Raw genomic sequence first — 22,908 nt, 5'->3', positions numbered from 1 at the left:
AAAGTGGAGAAATTTGATGTTTCACATGGCGGATTAATTTTTAGGGGAGAATTTTCCAAGTCAATGAAGTGAGATGGTGAGACAAAAGTCAATTTCTTGTTGAACTCTCAACCTGTGACGTGGCATATGAGATAAACTCTGAGAGGAAAAATCAGATCATTACATCTATTGACAATTTTTTACTAATGAAGTTGAACAATTAAACATTTTTTTTTTTACTTTTTTAAACTATTGTTAAATTACAAAATGATTAATTGCAAAAAAAAAACCAAAAAAAAAACGTATTTTTACTTGAACCTTTTCTGAACAGTAGCATTGATTCCTCGTGTCATGTAAACTACACATGGACAAACAGGTGAGCACGTGAGACCACACTTTTTGGACTATGATCCTTCAGCTGCGAGTAGATGAGTGGTATAGCTGTTCAGCTTTGGCCCAATCCTGTCTGAAAACAAACTTGACCAAACAGGATCAGATACAGAAATTGAACGGATGCAAGCGGGGCAATGAGCTGTTTTAAAAGTTCATGGCTGATAGTAACCAGCCCTGTCATGCATAGTAGGCCTATGTATGTTCCACTGCTCAATACACCTATGACATGTTATTTCATGTCCAAAAATCCACAGCTATAGCTGTTTTTTTAAATCACATGGAGAAAAATATAGATTTAAAGATCTGTTCCTGTTGTCATCTTAAAAATAAAGGTTTCAAATGCGTTTTTTCACAGTGATGCCATAGAAGAACCATTTTTGGTACCCCAAATAACCTTTCAGTGAACAATTCTTAAAATAACTATTTTTTATTAACGTGAATAACATTTAAAAAAACTAAAGAACCGTTTGTGGAATGTAAAGTTTCTATGGATGTTAAAGGTTCTTCATGGAACTAGATGCCAATACAGATTTTTAAAATGAATTCAGGGAGTTCTGAAATGAAAGGTTTACATTTTTCTTATTTTAATGAACCTGGTTTAATTCTGGTATTTCCATCCATTCAAAAAGACACATAGTCCTTCTACTATGAAATGTGATGCCATATTGTAATTAAGACATTTGGGCATTGTTGGATTTTGACTAAGAAGATTTTTTACTTCAAAGCTCTATTTTGGTTATCCGACCACAATGGCTTATCCAGCAATGCTAATGGGCTTTTTGGCAAACTTCAGATTTGGCTTCTTTTGTATCACTCACTCATACAGGCCTCTGTTATGCAAAGCTTTGTTGACTGGTGCACCTTTACAGGGTAGACGGTTTCTGGCTTGTTCAAAGTGAATTCTCTGTGTCTTTGCTTACAAATGTTTTTCTGATTCTTGGAAGAGTTTGGAGGAGAAACCTTTTGTGGGCATTGCGGTGCATTTAGTTTTATTATCCTTTATCCTGAATATGATTTCAGTTTATGTGGGTGAAGTGCATCTCTTTCGTTTCCTCAGGAAGTGAAGGTGTTATTGTTGCTTCTGCTTTAGCAGAAAAGGAAATTAATACTTTTTTTAATCCTAAAAACATATTATGTAGGTTATTGCATAAAATATTAGGTCCCACTTTATATTAAGTGTCTTTGTACCAACATTAAAATGAATAATGTAATACAATGCACTTATTGTGTACATACTGTACATGTTTTTACAATACTTATTTCTGTAATAATTACACTGTTGACCCTTCCCTTACACCTTAATCCACTCTTAAACCTAAACACACCACCAAACCTGTTCCTAACTTTACTCGTAAAGTGTTTTGGGTTGCACTTTATTAAACAGTATGTGCACTTTCAATGTACTCACAGTGTATTTACCCACAAAAGTACTGAGTGGTGTAAGGGTTAAGTTAAGGTTTAGGGGTAGGTTCAGGGTTCAGTGTCATTACTACAATACATAGTATGTTCATGTGAAATTTTGTACCTAACAATACATTTTCTTCATGTAAGTACATTGTAGTTAAAGACACCTAGTATAAAGTGTGACCAAATTATGTTATTTTAAGTGCTTAGAAATAAAATATATAAAACACTTTTAATATGGTATGTTGATTTGTTTGACTTTTTTTACATAAGGCAGGTCAGTTTTTGAATCAAGATTGTGATGTAATTGTGGCAGAAATACAAAGGTTGAAAGGTTGATGTTAGTCAAGGTGACATGCATCTGTTTATATTTTGTAGCAGTTCTCTCTGTATAAATGTACGTGGCTGCTGCTGGTTGGTGTCCAGTGATAAACACAACACAATTAGATACCTGCCCTGCCCCCCCCCCCCCTTTTTTAAGGTAAACTTTTTTGATAAGCATGGAGGAGTGAAGTGCGTCAGCCAATGTCTAACCGAGACTAGAACGTTAAGTAGGTGGGGTACGGATGCTTACTTCTGATTGGGCCGTAACAGACACGCTCACACTAATGAATAAGACAGAAACTCTTGAGAGTGCTCCAGTGAGGTGGACCTAGGTGAACTTTACAGCTGGTGCTACTGGGTTTGAAACCTAAGCGCCAGATGGATGTGAGCCTGTACCTTCTAATTATGACCTTTCACTATGAGCACAATAGATCAATAAACTCATGCAGTCTCCACCCCGACACTCACTGTGATTTCATTGCCAGTTTAGAACCTTCAAACTAAATCTGAAGTACACCAGTTATTTTATTTAAAAATACAATAAACTGTGTTACTACTTAATTGTCATATTTTTCACCATCATTACTGTAATAATCAACTAGACTTACTGCAGCTACGGTTACCACTATCAAATAAAGGAGGTTTCCCACATTGCCTCGGTAGTCGGCTGGAATGCAGCAGCTGCAGGAGAGGGTGGGATGTTGGGACAACTTTCATCTCAGCACATTCCAGCCTACAGCAGCCAGAAGCAACTGGCCTCTGCCCCCCTCCCCTAAAAATAACCATTACCACCAAAACAGAGCTAGCCCAGATCCGCTAACCTAACTGTATCGTCTTACATAATCAAGTTCACTTGTAAGCAAACTCACTCAGGACTGACTATGTAATATGTAAATGGAAAAGAGCTCAGTAACTCATGAAGGGCAAAAAAAAAAAACAAAAAAAAAAAACAGCAACTGTGTCTGTGTGACATTCACTTTAACCTTACTGTCACAAAAGGTTGCAATAAAGGTGAGAAAAGGATCTTTTCGCAACAGTATTGTCCAGTATCGGTTCAGTATTGTATTAATTTAACTCAAAACACTCAGAAAGGCTGTGTTCGAAATCGCCCCATATACACTCATTCACTATTCCCTATACTCCACTAATATAGTCCACTTGAAGGAGTGAATTAAAATGAGTAAGTGAATTCGTACACTGAGTTTGTAGTACTTGCTGTTTAATAATTTGAGCAAACTGGCAGCTCTAGTAGTAATGAAAAGATTTATCTTGACCTCTGTCTTGGAAACTAGCATGTATAAACCTTAATCAAACAATTTAATAATCAATTAAAAAAGAATTTATACAATATTACGCTGTAGCCACATTGGACAAGCGGTTGGGAAAATTGATGGATGGATGATTCAGCTGCAGGCATGACCCTCACAGTGCATTATGGGTATTGTCTAGCCATTGAGCTTACATCGGTAGTACACTTATTATTGCGGTGCTTTTGGGATGATGAAAACCAGGTCCAGGGCCATCTTCCTGCAAGCACTGGAAGTGCACCACACCTTTGTACTGTACCTCACGTAAGTGAATTCAAAAGACATTTAAAAAATACAACAACAACAAAAATAATAACTTTTTTTCTGAAATTATAATTTTGTTTCTTTTTTATAATTTCAGGTTATAACAGCCTGTGCCATCCTCCACAACATGTCTTGGCATGGTTTGGAGACAGCCAGTGGTGCTCTCTGGTGTGACCAGCTCTGCAGAGGAGGAGGTATCCACTGACCACGACTATTTGTAACAGGCAAGTAAGAGAATTGTAAAGCTACAATTTTGCAAGACAAAAATTGAATGGACCTTAGAACGGTTTTGCATGTTGAAATATTTTATGGTTTGATTTGAAGTTAATTTCTTTTATTCTTCCCTCTTATACAATGACACACACAAGCAGCTTCTTCCAGGAGGTTTGTGTCTCTGGCCTGGTGTCTGATGGATGATCCTGACAGAAAGCGAGTCATGATGGACCGCAGTGGGAAATACATCATTCCCATTATGGATGCGTGAGTATACTGTTCTTGGAATTAATGCATGTTCTACTGTTTGTTAAAATCTCACAGTCTGTGCTTTGTGCTTTATCTGCTCAGTGATGCCTATGCCTATTGGGAAGAAAGAGACTGTCCTTCTCTGTCCAGAATGAGCCTTCATCCTCATCCTCCAGTGCCTGACGCGTGTCTGATCTGTATGGATCTGCTGAAATCCATACAACGGAAATACAGCACATTTTTATATTGCTCTGCAAATTCATGCAGGACGTATACCAACCCAGTGCTAGTAGTTTTAATAAAGACTATGCATTTTGTTGTCCATTTTAGAATACTTAAAACGTATAAAGCCTTTCTGACTGCAGCCATTGTAGCCTATGTCTCTGTGGCTAAATTTGTGTTTGAGTGCTCGTGATTAACTTTTTGAGAAAACCAGGCTTGATGCTAACAAGGCACTGTGTCAATCATAAGAATGGTGACAATGAGGACTATGAGGTATGTGAAAATCACTTCAAATAAAAACTATATTTAATCCTTTTTATAGCCTATTAAACTACATGAACGAAGGATGGGTAAAACTGCGCAGACGCAATACAGATTTATTGCTGCCTGTCTCTTTAAGAGATTAGGGTAGACAGGCTAGTCCTCCAACTGAACGGCCGCGTAGTTTGACAACCAACTGACAGAAAGCCGTAGAACTGCAAGCTGTGAGTATTATTCATTTTTGTTGTGTTATCAACCCTTGAAGGCAGAGCTTTAATGCAGATATTAATGTTTATGATAGTTAATATTCTTAAATGGTCAGTGCTTGTATCTTGCATTGTAACAACTCCCTGTCTAGGCAAACAAAGCTAACCAGCAAGTGTTAGCTTCATGGACTTTAGCCTCCTGTGCAATGCAAGCAAAATATAAAATAATGTCTATGCTGGCTCGGCATTACTGTAATAGTTTTCCTTACGTTAATTTACTTAAGCATATGTAACAGTTACACATCTTATTCGATTTTGAAACCGGTAACTTACAAACTTCAGCTAACAATGAATGTTAACAACGAAGTTTTCACGTATTAAATGAAATAGAAGTAATTTCTAATCCTCTAACGTTACACTTCCACGCCAAATGTAGACAGGATATATGTTTTTATAACTCGGTAGCGATGAGTTTGGTCGCTTTTTGTGTGTGTAGCTACATTTCCTGTAACGTTACATGACAGAAATCAGCGCAAATGTGTCCTTCAAATCCTTAAAGGGGAAGTTCAACCAATAATAAAAATTATGTCATCACTTACTCGCCCTCAAATTGTTCCAAACCTGTATGCATTTATTTGTTCTGCTGAACACAATTATGAAGAATATGGGTAACCAAATAGTTGATCCCATCAACTTGATGGGCCCCATAGTATATATTTTTTTCTTTTTCTAAAAAAAAATTATGGAATCAACGGGCCCATCAACTATTTAGTTAACCCTTAATTCTTCAAAATATATTATTTTGTATTCAGCAGAAGAAGAAAAAACTGTAGGCCTACTTGCAGATAATATTTTAATAAAATAAAAGTAAACTGTAGGTGTACTTGGAGTACAATTTCATGACTGTTTCTTAACACACTTAATACTTGCCTAAGGCCTACACTTATTTTAATGTGTTGTTAACTAAGTGCATTTAATAGCCTATAATACATTTTAATTTAATTGCAATTAACATGGTTGAGTGTCAAAAACATTACATTCAGTTCACATGTAATTATATTGTTTTGAAGTAGGCTAGACTATATTCTTTTTTTCTGTATTACAAACTCTTTTGAAAAGTATAGCAAAGTGTACTTCCATTTCACAAGTGTGCACACCCACAGAGTCCCTCATTTTTGTTTTGAGGCTTATTTTAAATATTTTAAAAAAGCCTACATTGAGAGGTAAAGCATTGTTTTCCTTTCCTCTCCAGGGCTTTCCACTGAACTTCACTTTTACCCAATTGGGAAAGGTTGGCTAAACTCACCCTGGACGTTGCAATGGCCCTCATGCGACTACGGCCCATGTGTTTGACCTATTTGTCGCCAAGAGGAAGAATTTCTCTGAGTGTAAATTGCAATGTCAAGTACAGAGTTTCTATGTCCCAATCTCCCCGGCATCTAGCCTTTAATAAGATAGTCGTAACGCATAACCTCCCTCCAAAGTATCTCCCACTGACCATCTCTACATGCCAACCACCATTCAAGACATTAGTGTTTCCCACTTCTGTCAACACTATATGCATTCGTGCTATTTCGACAAACCGGCACTTCTCGAGGGAAAGCCAGAACAGCCAGTCTTCCTTTAGTAAGACAAAAGGTACTGCTCCTGCCCCAGCATGTCTTGGTATATTGGTGTATTAGAGCAATTACATGCTTGCCTTTAGTACAAAAATGTGGGAACTCAATGCGTGCAATGAAAGCTTTTCAATTGGGGTGCTCATGCTCATATATAATAATATAGCTTCAACAAATTACTTTTTGTTATTGAAACAATAGCTGCGTCCCAATTCAGAGGCTGCATCCTTTGAAGGCCGCATTCAAAGGCTGATTGTGTCACAGAGGCGTGACAAAGGCTGTCCTGATTTGAAGACTCCTTCAAATGTGTCCTCCAAATGCGTCCTTCATTTCCCGTGCAATGAAGGATACAATAGATGGATCCTTCATGGCCTTGCCTACCCCAGAATTCATTGTGTGCCAATGACAAATTACACTTTTAAATGTAGCTGTTGGGTTTCAGCTTACTCTAATAATACAAATGTAAAAGTAAAAAAAAAAACCTTTAAATCGATTCAAATGTTGACATCTAGACAGTTTGTGAAGCCCGGTACACACGTTAATGCCACTCGTTAACGGCAGCTGTCCCAGTTGCTAGGCGACAAGAAGCATCCAGCCTCTGAATTGGGAATCAGCTAATGTTTGTAACCTACAATACTGTATATATTTTCACTGCAGTGTCATCATCCGTCCTGGAGGGTGAGACTCTTGCCATGGGGATGTGGTCACTAGGTCTTGGAGCTGTTGGGGCCGCCATCGCCGGCATAATACTTGCAAACACTGACTTCCTGCTGACTAAACCGGCACCTGCTACTGTAGAGTATCTTGGGAACACTGACCTCAAAACCATCGACAGTGGTAAGAAATGAACTGAAATTAAGAAATTACATTTTGGCCAATTGCTGTCATAATTAAGAAAAGCAGTCACTATATTTATTGTAATGTTTTCCCATCTGTATCCGTTCAGATGAGAGGACGTTAAAAGCGAAAATTCTCTGGGAGAGATCTGGTGCTGTGATCATGGCTGTCCGGCGACCTGGATGATTTTTGTGCAGAGAGGTAAAGTGATCATGTTCCTCATAATAAAGTTTAGTCAAAGGCCCTCATTCACTGTCCAAACAAAATCTGAGCTATTTTTATCTGAGTTAAAGGAGCTATGAGTACTACACTCCTATTAATTGCTGAAAACACATTAGTCTTATACCTAGGGATGCACCGATACTGTGCTTGTGTGCTCATACTCATTAAAATGCTGCGTTTACAGTACAGTGCTTGTGACACAGAAACACAGACAACAGAGCAAACAGTGAGCAGAATGGATATATCAGAGAAGGATGTCTATTAAGTAAATTTATCAAATCACTTTTCAAAGACTGTTCTTATAAATCTGAACTTTGGCACAGATTTTTGCATACAAATGTTACAAATTTGTGCTTATGCAAGTTTTATAAATGAGGCCCCAGCACACCAGAATCGAGCATCCCTATAGGGTACCAGCCTGCAGACATACCTTGTGCTGGTGACAGCAATAATGGATTCTTCAGCAGGGTTGCCAAAGCAGTGGTGCAAAATACAACATCAAGAGACCTTTTATGTTATTATGAGAAGTGTAGAAATATTTTCAGTTCAGAGTCTATACATTGAATACATGAAGATGTGATTGTGTATCTGCAGGAGGCCTCTGAGCTGTCCTCTCTGAAGCCCCAGCTGGATGAGCTTGGGGTTCCTCTGTATGCCGTTGTGAAGGAGAATGTAGGTACGGAGATTCAGGGCTTCAAGCCTCAGTTCGCAGGGGAAATTTTCTTGGATGAAAAGGTTAGTAAACATTAAAGGGATTCCATCATTTACCCTTGTGTTGTTCTTAAGACTTTTGTTAATCTTTGGTACATATATTTAAATTTTTGATGAACCTGAGAGATTTCTATTGAAAGTCCACACAACCAAAATTCTGTTGCTTCATAAAGTTTGTAAAAGGATCCATATGAATCAAGCAGTTAAATCCAAGTCTTCTGAAGATACACAATCACTTTATATGATAAACAGATTTAATTTACACTTTTAATCATATATAAACATTGGTCAACGCACATATATAGAGCACATCAAACATGGTAAATGGAAGCTCAAATGTGCTTGCATGAAAAGTTTTACTGAATAATGCAGAAAACTACCAGTAACTCTTTATTCATTCATACATTGTTGTTGCCTGGGTGTCTTATTTGTGCACAGCAAGCATTTTATGGGCCACAACAGAGGAAGATGGGTGGGCTTGGTTTCATTCGCTTGGGAGTTTGGCAAAATTTTATAAGGGCCTGGAAGTCGGGTTACCAGGGCAACATGAATGGAGAAGGTTTCATCTTGGGAGGGGTGTTTGTCATCGGATCTGGCGAACAGGTAATATATATATATATATATATATATATATATATATATATATATATATATATATATATATATATATATATATATATATATATATATATATATATATATATATATATATAGATACTTCATTAAATCATTACAAACCAATTCAGAGTTTTAGCAACTTGACTGTCCTCATATATCCTGTGTTTCCCACTTTCAGGGGGTTCTCCTAGAGCACAGAGAAAAGGAGTTTGGAGATAAAGTCAGCTTAGAGTCTGTTTTGGAAGCCGCTAAGAAAATTGTGGTAGAAAAGTAAATGTTGTCTAAAGTTTGATCAAAGTAGAGTTCTCCCTCATCACAATCCACCTCATCTCACTTAATTCTACTAATGCTGTGAATGTGGAAAAGCTCAGGTTATGTTTAATTGTAAGAACTGACTGGTACACTTTAAGAGCTAAGTGATAATGTCACAGAGTTGCATGTGGCCTCATTTTGATTCAGGTGCTTTAGTACTTACAAATGAGAGTAATGTTGTGTTAAGTAATATTTTTTTTGCACTCAGAAATAGTTTGTCATGAACCATTGTATTGTTGTTTTTCACCTTACTGCGTCCCTTTTGGTTGCCTGCTGCCATGTGCCACGTGGTTTTCGTTGGTATGTGTTTTAATGATAGTCTGACTCCAAACTCCATGTTGAAAGAGCAGATTTGATGCCAACACATGCCTAGATACCCTTTGGTTTTTGGTCAGTGAGCAGCCATAGGTTCAGCTGCGGGTGGACACAATGAACAATAAACATGTCACCTCCAAATATTCAGTTTGTCTGTATTTTACATGCTTTTGAGTATTGATGTTTGAATTCTCATTCATTTACTTGAAAAAAACTATATGCATGTTTGTCTCTATTTGTACTATTGTACAAAAGTTTATGATCAGTAAGTTAAAAAAGAGAAGAAATACATTTATTCAGCAAGGATGCATTAAATTGATCAAGTCAGTGAATACATTGTTACAAAAGATTTCTATTTCAAATAAATGTTTTCTTTTACTTTTTCTATTCATAAAAAACTAAAATATTAGGCATTACAATTGTTTTCAGCATTGATGATGCAAATCTTGAGCAGCAAATCAGCGTATTAGAATCATGAATCATGTGACACTGAAGCTGAAAATTCAGCTTTGCGTCACAGGAATAAATGACATTTTAAACTATATTAAAATAGAAAACAGTTGTTTTAAATTATATTATTTCACATTATTACAAGTTGTTTCTGTATCTTCAATCAAATAAATGCCTTGGTGAGCACAAAAGACTTATTTCAAAAACATTTTAAAACAACTGTACTTACCCAAATCTTCCAATGGCAGTGTATGTACAGTAAACCATTTATTCTCATGAGAAACTGCATGTATCATGTCTTTTGCATTGTATTTCTCCACAACACAACTTGTGTACTACTCTTAAGCCTCTACTGAGACATTCAGCTCTAATCTCTGATTAGTATATATGCATATGTAACAGTTCTTTTCTAAGCCCACCTACTTTTATGCTTGCATTTTAAAGGCAGAAACTGCTCTCATAAAGAATTTAGCTTATTGTTTAAACATGGGTTTCATCTGGGTAAGCCATCCGGTTAGAAAACGTCTGATTAACTGATCAACTATTATAAGCCAAATTTTTTGTTTATTCTAAGTAAGTCTCAAGACAGTTAGTTTAATATCTTTATTACATTGTTCCAGATAAAATACACACAAGGATTAACAAAACAATATAAAATGCTGGAAAAATAAAACACAATGAGCACCAATAATAACTATAATAACTGTGCTAAAGTGGGTCTTCCTGGAGTGACATATATATGCATGACACCACACCATTTATTGTGCTTGCATTTGTCTGCACTTTCCATGCTATGGGAGACCTATCAATAAATATGTGCTCTAAGCATCAAGAATATGTGCAGTAACAGAATTGTTTTCTTTGGTAAGGTCTCATTTTTGTGACATGTCAAATGTATTTTGGTGTGACAATCTTTAATTTTAATTTAATTATGATCCACATATTGATGGGACAACCATAATGTTATAACTGTCAATAGAAAACACAATGACCATTGTATGTTCATTAACAATTTTGTGTGTGTACAATTATAACATAATGGTTTTCTATTTATTAAGTTCACTAAATTAATACATTTGTACACAATAAAACACTTTTTCATGAGATTCCCAATAAACATTGTCAGTGGTCTAGTGCAATTTACAATCATAAAACATCTGAAAGAACTTACTAAGTAACCTGGTGTACCTCTAGTAAAGTGTTACAAACAGTTTTGTGATTAAAGAGGACATGACAGCATAATGTCTGTTGAGAAAGACAGTAACACACTTGTTTAAGTTTGGAACTCTGTGTCTATTATGTTGAGCATCACTGCACATTTTATTATGTGACGTTGGTGCATTATTACACAACCGACTGAACTTGTGCTGGTACACTGCATTATAATAGGAAGAACAAATCTTGACAGCATGTGGTTAAACTTTTCTGTGAGATTTAGTGTAACAGGACATCCCAAAAGGAAATTTAGACATTTTTGTATAAATCACAATCACATAGTCTTATTTGCATAACATATCCGACAGCTCTCTCTATCAATCATAGTAACAGGGAAATTGTGCATTAATTCCTGACTGTTTTCCACAACTCTACTTTTTTTTTTTTTCAACCGCATACTTATGTAACATATAATGTGCTAAGAAATTAGGCTAAATAATATTTGCCTACATGGAGTTCTCAAGTCAAAAACAAACAGATCTCTGTTGCCTCTCAGAGGACATGATGGGAAAAACATCACATCAATGAGCCTTTTTCATCCCCCCAAAAAGCACAGAGTTCTGAGAGTCTGATGGCAAAGAAACACTGTAAAGGTTTGTTAACTTCATCCACAAAAACAATAGGAACCAAGCAACAAAAACTACACACTGTAACATTACCACAATATGTCAGGGAAAACAAGTTTGATCTTACTCGCTCAGATTACAGGAGGTCGTTAACTTACAAAAGGTTAGGTTATAACATACACTACAGACACTATGACTGACATCATATCTATCTATATATATATATATTATTGATACAACATCTCATAGATTCCCCCATGACAACAATAAATAGATTGTTGTTCCCATAACTGTTAATGTCTGAGATGATAGATGATCAAAGCAGGGCATATGAAGCAACTCTTTCTTCATACTCTGAGCATGAGTGAACTCTGTTCGTATAAATTGCTCTTGCTGTCTGAGAGATGTAGTGCTTCTGTCTTTAAGCCCAGACACATTCTGTCCCATTAGGGGGAATTATTTTTACAATCACACAAATGCAAATAATAATAGATATTATTTTGACCTCTTCACAATTCTTCAATAACAACACACAAACTACAATCCACACAACCAAATATCTTGGAGACTTTTGCAATGACTTAAAACCACACAGGCCTGTAAGGCTTAAACAGAAATGATGAAGTATGGCCTGCAGGAAGTAAAGATGTACATCAGAGATAGTCACCTAATAATTAGCATTTTGATGTGCTCATGAAGGAGTGTTAGCACATCTTAGGGCTTCTTTTGCAGTACAGAGAGTAAAGCACACTGCATTTACTGCATAAGTGCACTTAATGGGCACATAATGGAGCACGTAAGGTGGAAATACTCCTGGCAGAATAAAGTTGAAAACCCAATTTCTGGAACTGTCTTCAGTAAGAACGTTCATGTGAGAGAAACCTTTGAGCCACAAACCTGGAAAACTTAGAACACTAACTAAAGAACACTAATGAAACTAAAAATCTTACAATACACATATGGTAATCTAGAATAAATCAAAATGATGAATGTATTGGTAAATAAGTCAATGTGTGTGTGATGGGGTTTAAAACATCAATGCAGCAAGTTAACATTCAAGCTTCTTAACTAAATCCAGCAGCAAATTCTGCCCTTCATTGTACATATAGTCATTAAGGATTGTGCAATAGCATGGGTAAAATTGACAAAAATATATAACTCAGAACAGCAACAACAACAAAAAAAAAATTCTACCTTTCAAGTTGTGCCCACTAACCTCCAGTGCAATGGAAGACATCAGAATGGGCTGCAACCTAGACTGCACTACAGACCCTTGTTGAAATAAACAGTGGTGGTGTGAGGATTGCTTTGTCGTAAACTCTCTTGAAGCTCCGGCTCCAGGCTGCTCACCTTCATAGAACTTCACAGAGACAGAAAGACATCTCAATTCAGCACATCGAACAAACTAGGGGAAAATAGATTATATTAGTAGCACTCACCTTTTCTGTGGGAACAGGGCGCAGCACAACGGAGTGGCAAACACCAGGCTGTGGGGATGGATATTTAAAATAAATCATTCATTCATTGTTTTAAACCAGGATTGCTGTGTATAGCAAATAAACTGACTTAAAAAAATAAAAACTTACCAGAATCCAACAAGTCCAACTTGTACAGGGGCATTGAGAACCGGGAACCGCTGAGAAATGGACAGAAATTTTGCGATGCACTTTAAAAACATCCAATTTGCTTACAGATTCAGAGAAAGGCTTGAAATGAGTCTGTGACTCTTTACCTTCATGAAAGCTTTCTTCTCTAAGGCATTCATAATAACTGGAGGAATAGCTGTTTGAGAAAACCAATGCAAAAAAAAAAAAAAAAATACAAGGGGAACTCTTAATTTCATATTTTACCACTTTTTTTGGCTGTGAATAAGAGGTTATTAAAATCAATCAATCAAAAAAAAAAAAATCTGAAATATAGACAAACTCCATTAATAACATAACATAAAAAAAAAACTCTACAAAAGCTTACCCATGGCTGGCACTGCCATGCCAATACGAGACACCACCACCTGCACGATGGCTTGCTGAGCAGCTTTAGTTGATTCTCCGAGACGTTTACCCTCAGCATCAGTAATAGGGATACCACACTTCAGCTCTCTGTAGAAGTATTAAGAAAAGAGAGAACTCATTCAATGGTCAATTTAACATTTTTAAAGCCAATTAAAGGTGCAGTAAGCAATTTCTGACAAACAAACAAACAAACAAACAAACAAACCCACCCCTCCCTTCTTTGCTCTGCCCCTAAAATGCACTGAAAGAGTGGATGTTTCTGTATCATAGCTGGAGCGAAGTAAAAAAAATTCTTTGCGGAAAATAAAGCTAAGATGACGAACGACAAGGAACAACAACATTTTTACATATAGTACACAAGAGTATATACAAGCAAGAGTTGGTTGTTAGTCCAACTCTTGCACTAACAACCTTAAAAAAAAAAAAAAACCCTTCCCTTTCCCTTTAAAAACCTCGCTTACCGGGCTTATGCTACTCTGAATAATGCCTGAACTTCGTATTTTGAGCACTTTTGTTGTTTTTGTCTCTTCATGATGACTCGCTTAACTAAGTCCTAATCTGTAAGTCGCTTTGGATAAAAGCGTCTGCTAAATGACTAAATGTAAATGTAGTCGCCAGCAGCACTCCAGCTCCAGACAAAAAATAGCACTCAAAACTGTCCTGTTACTATAGCTAACATGACAACAACAGCATATTTTGGTTCCGTGAAACATAGCAAAACCAATGTTCCTCACGTATGGAGCAGAAACAACATAACCTTGGCGTTTGTTTTCAGGCCATCCTGCTCTGGTGTCTCCAGCACTGGAAAGCTGTTCTAATATTACTACAGGTCCTAAAGCTCTTTCCTTCTTTTTCCAGTGATAGTTCTGACTTTCTCTTTTGTAATGTCTTTCAGCCATCTCTCTTTCTACAATCATCTCTCTTTCTACAGTCTTTCTTCAAATCTCCCTCTTGCTCAATCTCTCTCCTCCCCCATCATGAGTGGACACGCCCCCTACTGCTGATTGGCTGGAAGTGTGTTGCGGTTGCTTTGTCCGATCCACTTTCAACAGCGTTTCTTAGAAATCGCATTTCAAATTTTTTTCAATTTTAAGTAATTCAGAATCTGGTGAGCAATCTTTTTTTCACTCACCTTTGTCTCATGAAGGGTATGTTGATACAGTTTGCTGCTGCCACTGCAGCAAATGGAACAAAACGCCCCATAATAGCAGGCAAGTGCTGGAGAGAGATAAGACATTGAGTGACTGCTTCCAAAAACTGTCCACAAAATATAAACCAGCATTTAAAAGTAATTCAAAAGGTACTGACACACAAGATCAACAATTAAGCCTAGAAAGTAGTAAATATTTTAACTATTTTGCGGTATGACAGGTTTGTTTATGTGTCTGAATACAGTGGACAGTATATATATATATATATATATATACACACACATCATTCAAAAGTTTGGGGTTAGTGAGATTTATTAATATATACAGTATAAATTTGAAGAAATGTATACTTTTATTCAGCAACGACACATTGAATTGATAAAGTGACCGTAAATACATTTATAATGTTAGAAAAGATTTCTATTTTAAATAAATACTGCTCTTTTGAATTTTCTATTCATCAAAAAATTCAGAAAAAAAAGACTTTCATGTGCCATCACAGGACAAAAATACATTTTAAAATACATTCAAATAGAAAAGTCATTTTAAATTCTAACATTATTTCACTGTAATTTTTTACTGTAATTTTGATCAAATATATGCAGTCTTGTAAGCATACAGTAATAGACTTGTTTTAAAAACATAATGTTATATATAATAAAAAAAAAAAAAAAAAAAAAAAAAAAAAAAAAAAAAAAAAAAAATATATATATATATATATATATATATATATATATATATATATATATATATATATATATATATATATATATATATATATATATATATATATATATATATATATATATATATATATATATATATATATATATATATATATATATATATATATATATATATATATATATATATATATATATATATATATATATATATATATATATGTAAATGGAAACAATATTGAGTAGTAAACCAATATCTTCAAAAATGTTAAAGAATTTAAAGAAATGTTAAAAAGTCACTCTGTAATAAACTATAAATATTGAGACATTTTAAGGAGAGGACAGACCTTGGTTAGAGACTTCAGGCCAAGGGCTGTTATTACAGCTCCAGTGGTCGCACTGACGTAGGCTGCACCAAGCTGACTGCAGAGGCGAAAATAATTTGCATTAAGTATTATGTATTGTTATGTGTTACTGAGCAGATCACTATATAAATATTTCTCATGAAGCTCATAATTGCCACACTGACATTACAGAATTTCTCCTTTACCAAGACTATAGTTCAGAAAGAGAAATGCTGTTGAGTAGTGATTTCATCCCTAAAGTATGTGTGTACAAACAATATTAAAACAATATAAGCCTCGTTACGTAACTCCTAAATCCAACAACTGATGCTTGGTGAAAGAAAGCTACAGGCATTTATATTGTTAGATGATAAACTGCTAATAAACACATGATCCGGATGGAAACATAAATAAATGAGCATGCTATTTAAATCTGCAAGTATTCAGCATGTGTAGTGACTATGAAGCACTGACATCTCTGCTCCATGGGAAGTTTATGAAGTGCAGGTGGAATAGACTCCACCATTTGTGTCATAAGGCTCATGCAACAGCTTTCAGGACAGTAAAGGCGGGCGTACACTGTGCGAGTTCGGACACTCGGGAGGCGGTGAGCCATTGCACACGTTGCGAGTCAGTTAGCCAGATAATCATGTAAAAGCAGCTGGTACACAGCATGACTGTACTGCACGGCGAGCTGGTGGCAATCGCATGAGCTTTCGCACTAAACAGAGACTGGAGCTTTCAAAATTGATGCTTCGGATAGAAAAAAGAAAGAAAATAAAAAGACGAGTCTTCGAACAGCACAACCATTCCTTTTTAAAAACTAGAGAGTGTATTTGTATGTGTGTGTGTCTGTCAGTGTATGTGCAAGCTGTGGTTGCAGCCACATGGACTATAATAAATAAATAATATTCATAGATCTAGCCTATGTGACATGGTTGGTTTGGCAATAGGGGACAGCCTATGTGCACTGGTCAAAATCGAGTAGACTCCCCAAATTTTTCAAACATGTTTAAAAATTATCGGGAGGTAATTCTTTGTAACTTACTCGATTTGGCTCGTAATTTCTCTCACACAATGCAAGCCGTGACCATACAAGCATCAACGATTTCTACATGATTTCTCCCGAGAAAAAAAGAAAGAAAAGCTTTAACGACATCAAAAATCGTAGCATGTACGCCCGGCTTTAATGGTGCAATATACTAATAAGGTGTGGGCGAAACACACCATCACACCATCAAAAGGTGGGTTGCCATGAGGCCTCCTATAGAAACCTGCAGCTAGACTGTTTCTAGTAGTGATCTTAGCCTTCATACTTCATGGTGAGTGGCGCATCTCCACTGCGGTTAGTGTAGTTGACAACTGCGTTGAAGGACTGGTTAACCCACTGCCAAAACACCACTGCTGGGGTTGTCCTGAAAACAAAGAGAGAAACTTGAATTTAATAAAAAATGCAACGTGTATTTTTTTTTTAAATAAATAAAAGACATTTATTATGAGACTTCTTGGACAATACTGCAGTCATAAGAATCTCCCACACAAGCCTGTAATTTGAGTCACATGTTGATCTTACTAAAAATGACTCATTTGCAGATGACTCACTGATCCAAGTAATTATGTGTCTACAAAACTGGGAAAAATAACTGAATTTTTTTTTTCAAAGTATTCTTTTACTCTCTACGTTTTAAGAGCACAAAATACTACCATAAAACACAGTCAACCTTCTAACCCTGAATCAAACCACCAATATTAGCCATTCAGTAGGAATGCTGTCTTTTCCATGATGACTCATTTAGGAAATATTCCCTGAACTGAGCGGGGATGTTTGTTCCAGCCATGGAAAGATTTACTCCCTTTCCTTTTATAGCTCAAATGTATAACATTTTCAGGTCTAAATACACTTCCTGTCCATATGGTGTTTAGAACGATGAATGATCAAGAGTGACAATGCTCTTCTTACCTGTAAAAGGTGAGCATGCAACCCGTAATGGTCATGTTCATGGGTACTTGTGCAGACATGCGTCCAACTAGCAGCATTTTCTCTCCTGTGTCTGGGTGGAAAGCAGAGTCGTAGATGTATTTGGCCCTCCATAGTTGATCTTCTGTTAGCCCAGGCTTCACGACTCCCAATCTGTGAAAGAGGGCACAGCAGAAAGATATTTTATTCAAGACATGTATAGTAACACATCAAAACAATAATGTAACAGATTGATCCTATGATAAACTGATAACAGCATAGAGAGCTGAAACAATATTTAAGGTAAAGTGTGTTATTTGGGGGATTTTAAATCCCTGCTTAATATGCAGAGACGTATACAAGTAAGCCATTCATAGGTTGATTCCTACGAAAAGCTCTGTGGCGTTTTTAAAACATTGCTATTTTTGTTTGAGCATATCAACCAGCAACACTGGCCAATGGCATTTGGGGTGGGACTGGGATCTGTTTGTCTGACCAATGGGAGAGGGGGGAGTGTTTGAAAACAGCCAATAATAAGACTTCACAGGGCAATCAGAGCTAGTAAAAAAAAAGTTTAAAAGTTTGTGGTCAGTAATTTTTAAAATATTTTTGAAAGAAATCTCTTAGGCTCACCAAGGCTGCATTTATTTAGGTAAAAAATACAGTAAAAATAGTAAAATATTGTAAAATATTATTAGAATTTAAAATAACTTTATTTAAATATATTAAAAAAATTAATGACATTTTCAGCATCACTCCAGTCTTCAGTGCCACATGATGACCTTCATAAAACATTCTAATATGCTGATTTACTGCTTAAGAAACATTTCTTATTATTATCAATGTTGAAAAGAGTTGTGCTGCTTCACATTTTTGTGGAAACAGTGATGCTATATTTCAGGATTCTTTGACGAATACAAAATGAAGAAAAAAAAAAAACAGCATATAGGCTACCTGAAATAGTAATCTTGTTACATTTCATAAATGTCTTTACTGTCACTTTTTATCAATTTAATGTGTCCTTGCTGAATAAAAGTATTTAAAATGCTATTTTACAGTCAGTGTCACTTTAAAATCACTATATAGTAGTAAGGAATCATAAAAATCATAATGTATTCATAAAGGAGCCTACCGCATAGATGTAACAACCCTGTTTGCAAAGATGTGAGGTAGGATAAGCACTTAGTTTCAATCAACAAATCCATGCTGAAATGTTTTAAGGTTCCGTTTAGAAAAGGAAATTAACATTTATTATATATATTGCACCCTAAAACATTTCCAGTGATTGGCAAGGCTACAGTTTCTACATTATCATAAAGGACAGGAATCAGGATTTCACTCCAAAAGTTCATAGACTAGAAACAATTCAGCCCTTTGAGATTACAGACCTGTAGTCCTCCACAGTAACTCTGGCATCCTCCAAAACCTCACTGGACAGCAACACGTTTCTGGGGTCCGTCACCATGAAGAAGTGCTGAGCCCGGCCCATAAATGTGCCCTGGTCCCATCGTGGTTCTTTAATGTTGATATTCAGTGGCAAATCTCCAGACATCCTATTCGCCTTCTGTGAAGATCACAGATAATCAACTGAGAAACAAAATATGGTTTAGAAGCTGTCAAGCCTGATTTGTGTGAACATGGTCATTTTCACACTTAAGAAAAAAATGAAAGTAGTGTGAAAAATGAAAGCAAGTCAAAGGTGAAAGTAAAACTAAGAACATTTATGACTGAAAAAAAAAGACTAACCCTGTTTACTAATAGACCATTTTATTGATGCATACCAGCACGCTTACCGTCATGCACGCCCATAAACAATAATGTCTGACAAATTAACATGCGAGATTATTAATACATGTAAAAAGAGCAAGGACTAGCCGGACTGTTGAATTTACAAAGATGTTTATTTGAGAAATATATAACTAAACTGATTAACAACTAAAGAAAATGTTACCGTTTATCTACCATGGAAAAGCGAGCGACATAAACCGCATAATTACAGCTTTTGTAGCTAATGCTAGCTTGCTATGCTGGTGGGATGTAAACTAACGAGGACATGTAAAATAAAGACATTTCCTATGACATGAGATTCATTTATTTTGACTGAAGCTGTGAATTGTTCCGCTGTTCAGTATGTGCTTTTTGCCCTTAAAAAATAAACAGTGTCATTATAAGCACCCATATCCCCTTCAACCTGCTAAGATAACGTTAGCTAGCTACATATAGCATAATCTCACACTCACATGAACACAACAATCATATCGAAATAGACAAACGTGCATTTTTGTTCAAAGGGTCATTCAGTAAAATATGTGACACAGACCTTGATAAAAGACCACAGGTAACGTTCAGGTACACCTTGAAGCAGATGACCTCAGCGCTGACTGCTTTCCTCTGCGTGATCACGTTATACTGCCCGCACTTCCGGTCTGCTTGACTAGCTAGCCTTGAAAACCTGCGCGAGAAGGTTAAAATGATGAACGTGCGTTTTTTTGTGTGAAAAGGCGGTGTTTGGAGCAGAGAGATCTGCAGTTGGCTCGAGATACTGGGCGTGGATGAGAACAGCGTTATGATTGGCAGATGGTTCTAAACCGGGGCGTGGATAGGAGCTGCGTTATGATTGGTTATCAGCTTCGTGATTTCCTGAGATAGGCCATTCATTGGGAGCGCTAACCTGCACAGTTAATGGGGATTTTTAGCTTTGTGAAAAAAGTGTTTTGCAAACTTCCGCCAGATTTACCCACTGAAAATAAAGCTTCATTCCTTTAACCACACGTAATATATCCTAATTTTGTCCTTGTTTGCATTTTGATTAAAGAACTGTGGGTATATTTGGTGAAAAGATGCAGAAATCTTGACTTTACATATTACGATGGATACATACTCGAAAATAAATTCTCGATTTCTGTGGCGAATTCAGTTTGCTCTGCAATAAAATCTGTAGGTGTTCATACTTTATACCTTCATACCCACTTTCAAATCAAATTTAGAGCTAAGAATTAAAGGGACAGTTCACCCAAAAAATGAAAATTCTGTCATTATTTACTCACCTTCATGACGTTCCAAACCGTTTGACTTTCGTTCTTTTTCAGAACGCAAATGAAGATCTTTTTTGATGAAATCTAAAAGCTTTCTGTCCCTTTGTTGACTTTGTCGACAGCTACACAACAAACACTTTGACGCTTCAAAAAGTTCATAAAGAGGTCGTAAAACTAATCCTAGTTTAGGTTTAGTAACCTAAACTAATGGTTTAGAACAAATTTTCTGAAGAGACTCAATCACTTTATATGATGAACAGATTTAATATAGGCTTTTTTTTTCAACTTGCTTGACTTGTTCGAACAAACCTCATTGGTTCTTGCTGAAGCTCAAACTGCTGTGTAACACAGGATAATGAACCTCATTGGTTCTCGCACCTCAAGCAAACATGCTTGAACTTCCCTTTACCTCAATTGATGTGTGAGTTGAATGTTTATGTGAATAAAAGCCTAAATTCAATATGTTCATCAAATAAAATGATCATGTATCTTCAGAAAATTTGGACTAAACCACTCAATTAATATGAATTAGTTTTATGTTCTCTTTATGAACTTTTTCAATCATCAATGTGGTAGTTGTGTAGCTGTCAATGGAGGGACAGAAAGCTCTCCGATTTCATCAAAAAGATCTTCACTTATGTTCCGAAGATGAACGAAAGTCTTGGAACGACATGAGGATGAGTAATTAATGGCAGAATCTTCATTTTTGGGTGAACTATCCCTTTAAAGCAATGTTGTTAAATGACCACTATATGGCAGTATAGTGTCATGAAAGATGCTCCAATGTCCTTGATGCTATGATGGGGATTCAATTACAGTTTATCCACATTCACAATTTGATCAAAAGACAGTTCTCTGGCAGTAGATCAAACACTCATAATTGCAAACATTTAATCAAGGTAGAAAATTTAATCACAAAAATGAAGAGAAGCATACAACGTGTTGAAATGTGCTTCATTTTATGACTGATGGCAACGCGCGCTAAACTGCAGACCAACGTGATAATTAATTGGATCTTGTTCCACAAGACCACTGTTCATATAATACTATAATGCTATGAGTGACGATTGTAAACCACTGGTCCAAATGAGTTTGTGCAGTGTCCTTCTGAGCTGCTCCATAATCCAATCACCTGCCCTGAGAGGCGGGCTTAAAGAAGGCTAATATTGTCTTTGTCTCAGGTGAGGTCATGCGGCACAACATGGAGACAGGTAACGGCGTTTTACTTCATCGAACTTTGTTTTTGTTGCATTAAGGCATCATATTAACAACATATTAAGTAAATAAAGTAAATCAGTTTTATTAAGAATGAATCTTACTGGTAATGCAAATAATTTCCTGCTAACCTGTTGACTGCATCTGTTGCTTAAGGATTTCACAGAATGATCTTTGTACATTTGTGAGATATTCTCACCCAGAATCATTTAAACTAGGCTATTTACTCTCGAAGAGCAAGTCAAGACTTTATCTCTGTGAATGTTGTCTTATATTGTTCTCGCTTTACGCAACCTGTTGCTTGTCGCTGTCCGAGGTGCTGATGATGACACTGTCAGTCGACAGCAACAAACTCCTGTTAAGAGTAACAACATGACAACATCAGGTTATAATCTTAAACATAGAATGCATGACCCAAACACTTACACAAACGCTTAGGGGGATCAGGATGACGCGTTTTGGATACAGTGGATTTCTTTAAGGAAAATGAATCAATCCTGTTTTTATCGTTACTTCAATGGTTATGGATTAATTTAGGAATTTGATTATACACTTTTCGTTCCCTCAGAGAGAAGCAATAGATCTCACTCAAAAAGTTTGCACTGTCATTTTGGGGATATTCTACACTGCTTTCTTCTGTTCTGAGGGAGATATTTCATACTGGTAACACCTACTGACTCTTTATTATTGGTGTTTTTACACATTTTATAATCCTAAACTATATTTAGAATTTTTAAACTCAACCAACCATTGTCTTGATAATAAGAATCTTTTTATTTTTTCACACTCCGGACATTCTTTTAAATCAACTTTATGAGGTGTTACTT

At 36.1% G+C, this 22,908-nt stretch overlaps 2 protein-coding genes across 5 annotated transcripts; one reads left to right on the top strand and one right to left on the bottom strand.

The window, feature by feature from the left end:
• The first annotated feature begins 4,717 nt into the window (after window positions 1-4,717).
• selenou1a (selenoprotein U 1a) lies at window positions 4,718-9,596 on the top strand. Of its 2 annotated transcripts, XM_081351803.1 has the most exons (7): window positions 4,747-4,840; window positions 6,075-6,460; window positions 7,096-7,275; window positions 7,385-7,476; window positions 8,092-8,232; window positions 8,647-8,811; window positions 9,005-9,596. In XM_081351803.1, exons 2-7 carry the CDS (start codon window positions 6,142-6,144, stop codon window positions 9,098-9,100), a joined length of 993 nt encoding a protein of 330 aa, XP_081207929.1. In that variant the 5' UTR covers window positions 4,747-4,840; window positions 6,075-6,141; the 3' UTR covers window positions 9,101-9,596. The 2 variants fall into 2 exon arrangements, with proteins under 2 accessions (XP_081207930.1, XP_081207929.1); XM_081351804.1 differs by lacking the exon at window positions 6,075-6,460 and having other exon boundaries at window positions 4,718-4,840.
• An 898-nt stretch (window positions 9,597-10,494) lies between these two features.
• sfxn3 (sideroflexin 3) lies at window positions 10,495-20,376 on the bottom strand. 3 transcript variants are annotated; one of them, XM_081351807.1, is made up of 12 exons: window positions 20,152-20,284; window positions 19,220-19,395; window positions 17,835-18,005; window positions 17,191-17,289; window positions 15,878-15,953; window positions 14,829-14,914; window positions 13,656-13,783; window positions 13,417-13,466; window positions 13,271-13,320; window positions 13,124-13,171; window positions 12,901-13,044; window positions 10,495-12,315 (listed from the first exon to the last, which is right to left on the bottom strand). In XM_081351807.1, exons 2-11 carry the CDS (start codon window positions 19,381-19,383, stop codon window positions 12,948-12,950), a joined length of 969 nt encoding a protein of 322 aa, XP_081207933.1. In that variant the 5' UTR covers window positions 19,384-19,395; window positions 20,152-20,284; the 3' UTR covers window positions 10,495-12,315; window positions 12,901-12,947. The 3 variants fall into 3 exon arrangements, with proteins under 3 accessions (XP_081207933.1, XP_081207931.1, XP_081207932.1); XM_081351805.1 differs by having other exon boundaries at window positions 10,495-13,044; window positions 20,152-20,376; XM_081351806.1 differs by having other exon boundaries at window positions 10,495-13,044; window positions 19,220-19,418; window positions 20,152-20,259.
• Between the last annotated feature and the right edge of the window lie 2,532 nt (window positions 20,377-22,908).

Source organism: Scardinius erythrophthalmus, assembly GCF_964197995.2.
Source record: "Scardinius erythrophthalmus genome assembly, chromosome: 21".
Classification (NCBI taxonomy): domain Eukaryota; kingdom Metazoa; phylum Chordata; class Actinopteri; order Cypriniformes; family Leuciscidae; genus Scardinius; species Scardinius erythrophthalmus.
Note: the sequence above shows the minus strand (reverse complement) of the source record. Positions and strands in the feature narration are given on the sequence as shown.

Coding starts and splice junctions, on each gene's coding strand:
- sfxn3 (XM_081351805.1), bottom strand. CDS start 19,383: ATGTCTGGAGATTTGCCACTGAATATCAACATTAAAGAACCACGATGG. Junction 18,006..19,219: donor GTTACTGTGGAGGACTACAG/GTCTGTAATCTC, acceptor CCTCTTTCACAG/ATTGGGAGTCGTGAAGCCTG. Junction 13,784..14,828: donor ATACCCTTCATGAGACAAAG/GTGAGTGAAAAA, acceptor ATACTTCTACAG/AGAGCTGAAGTGTGGTATCC.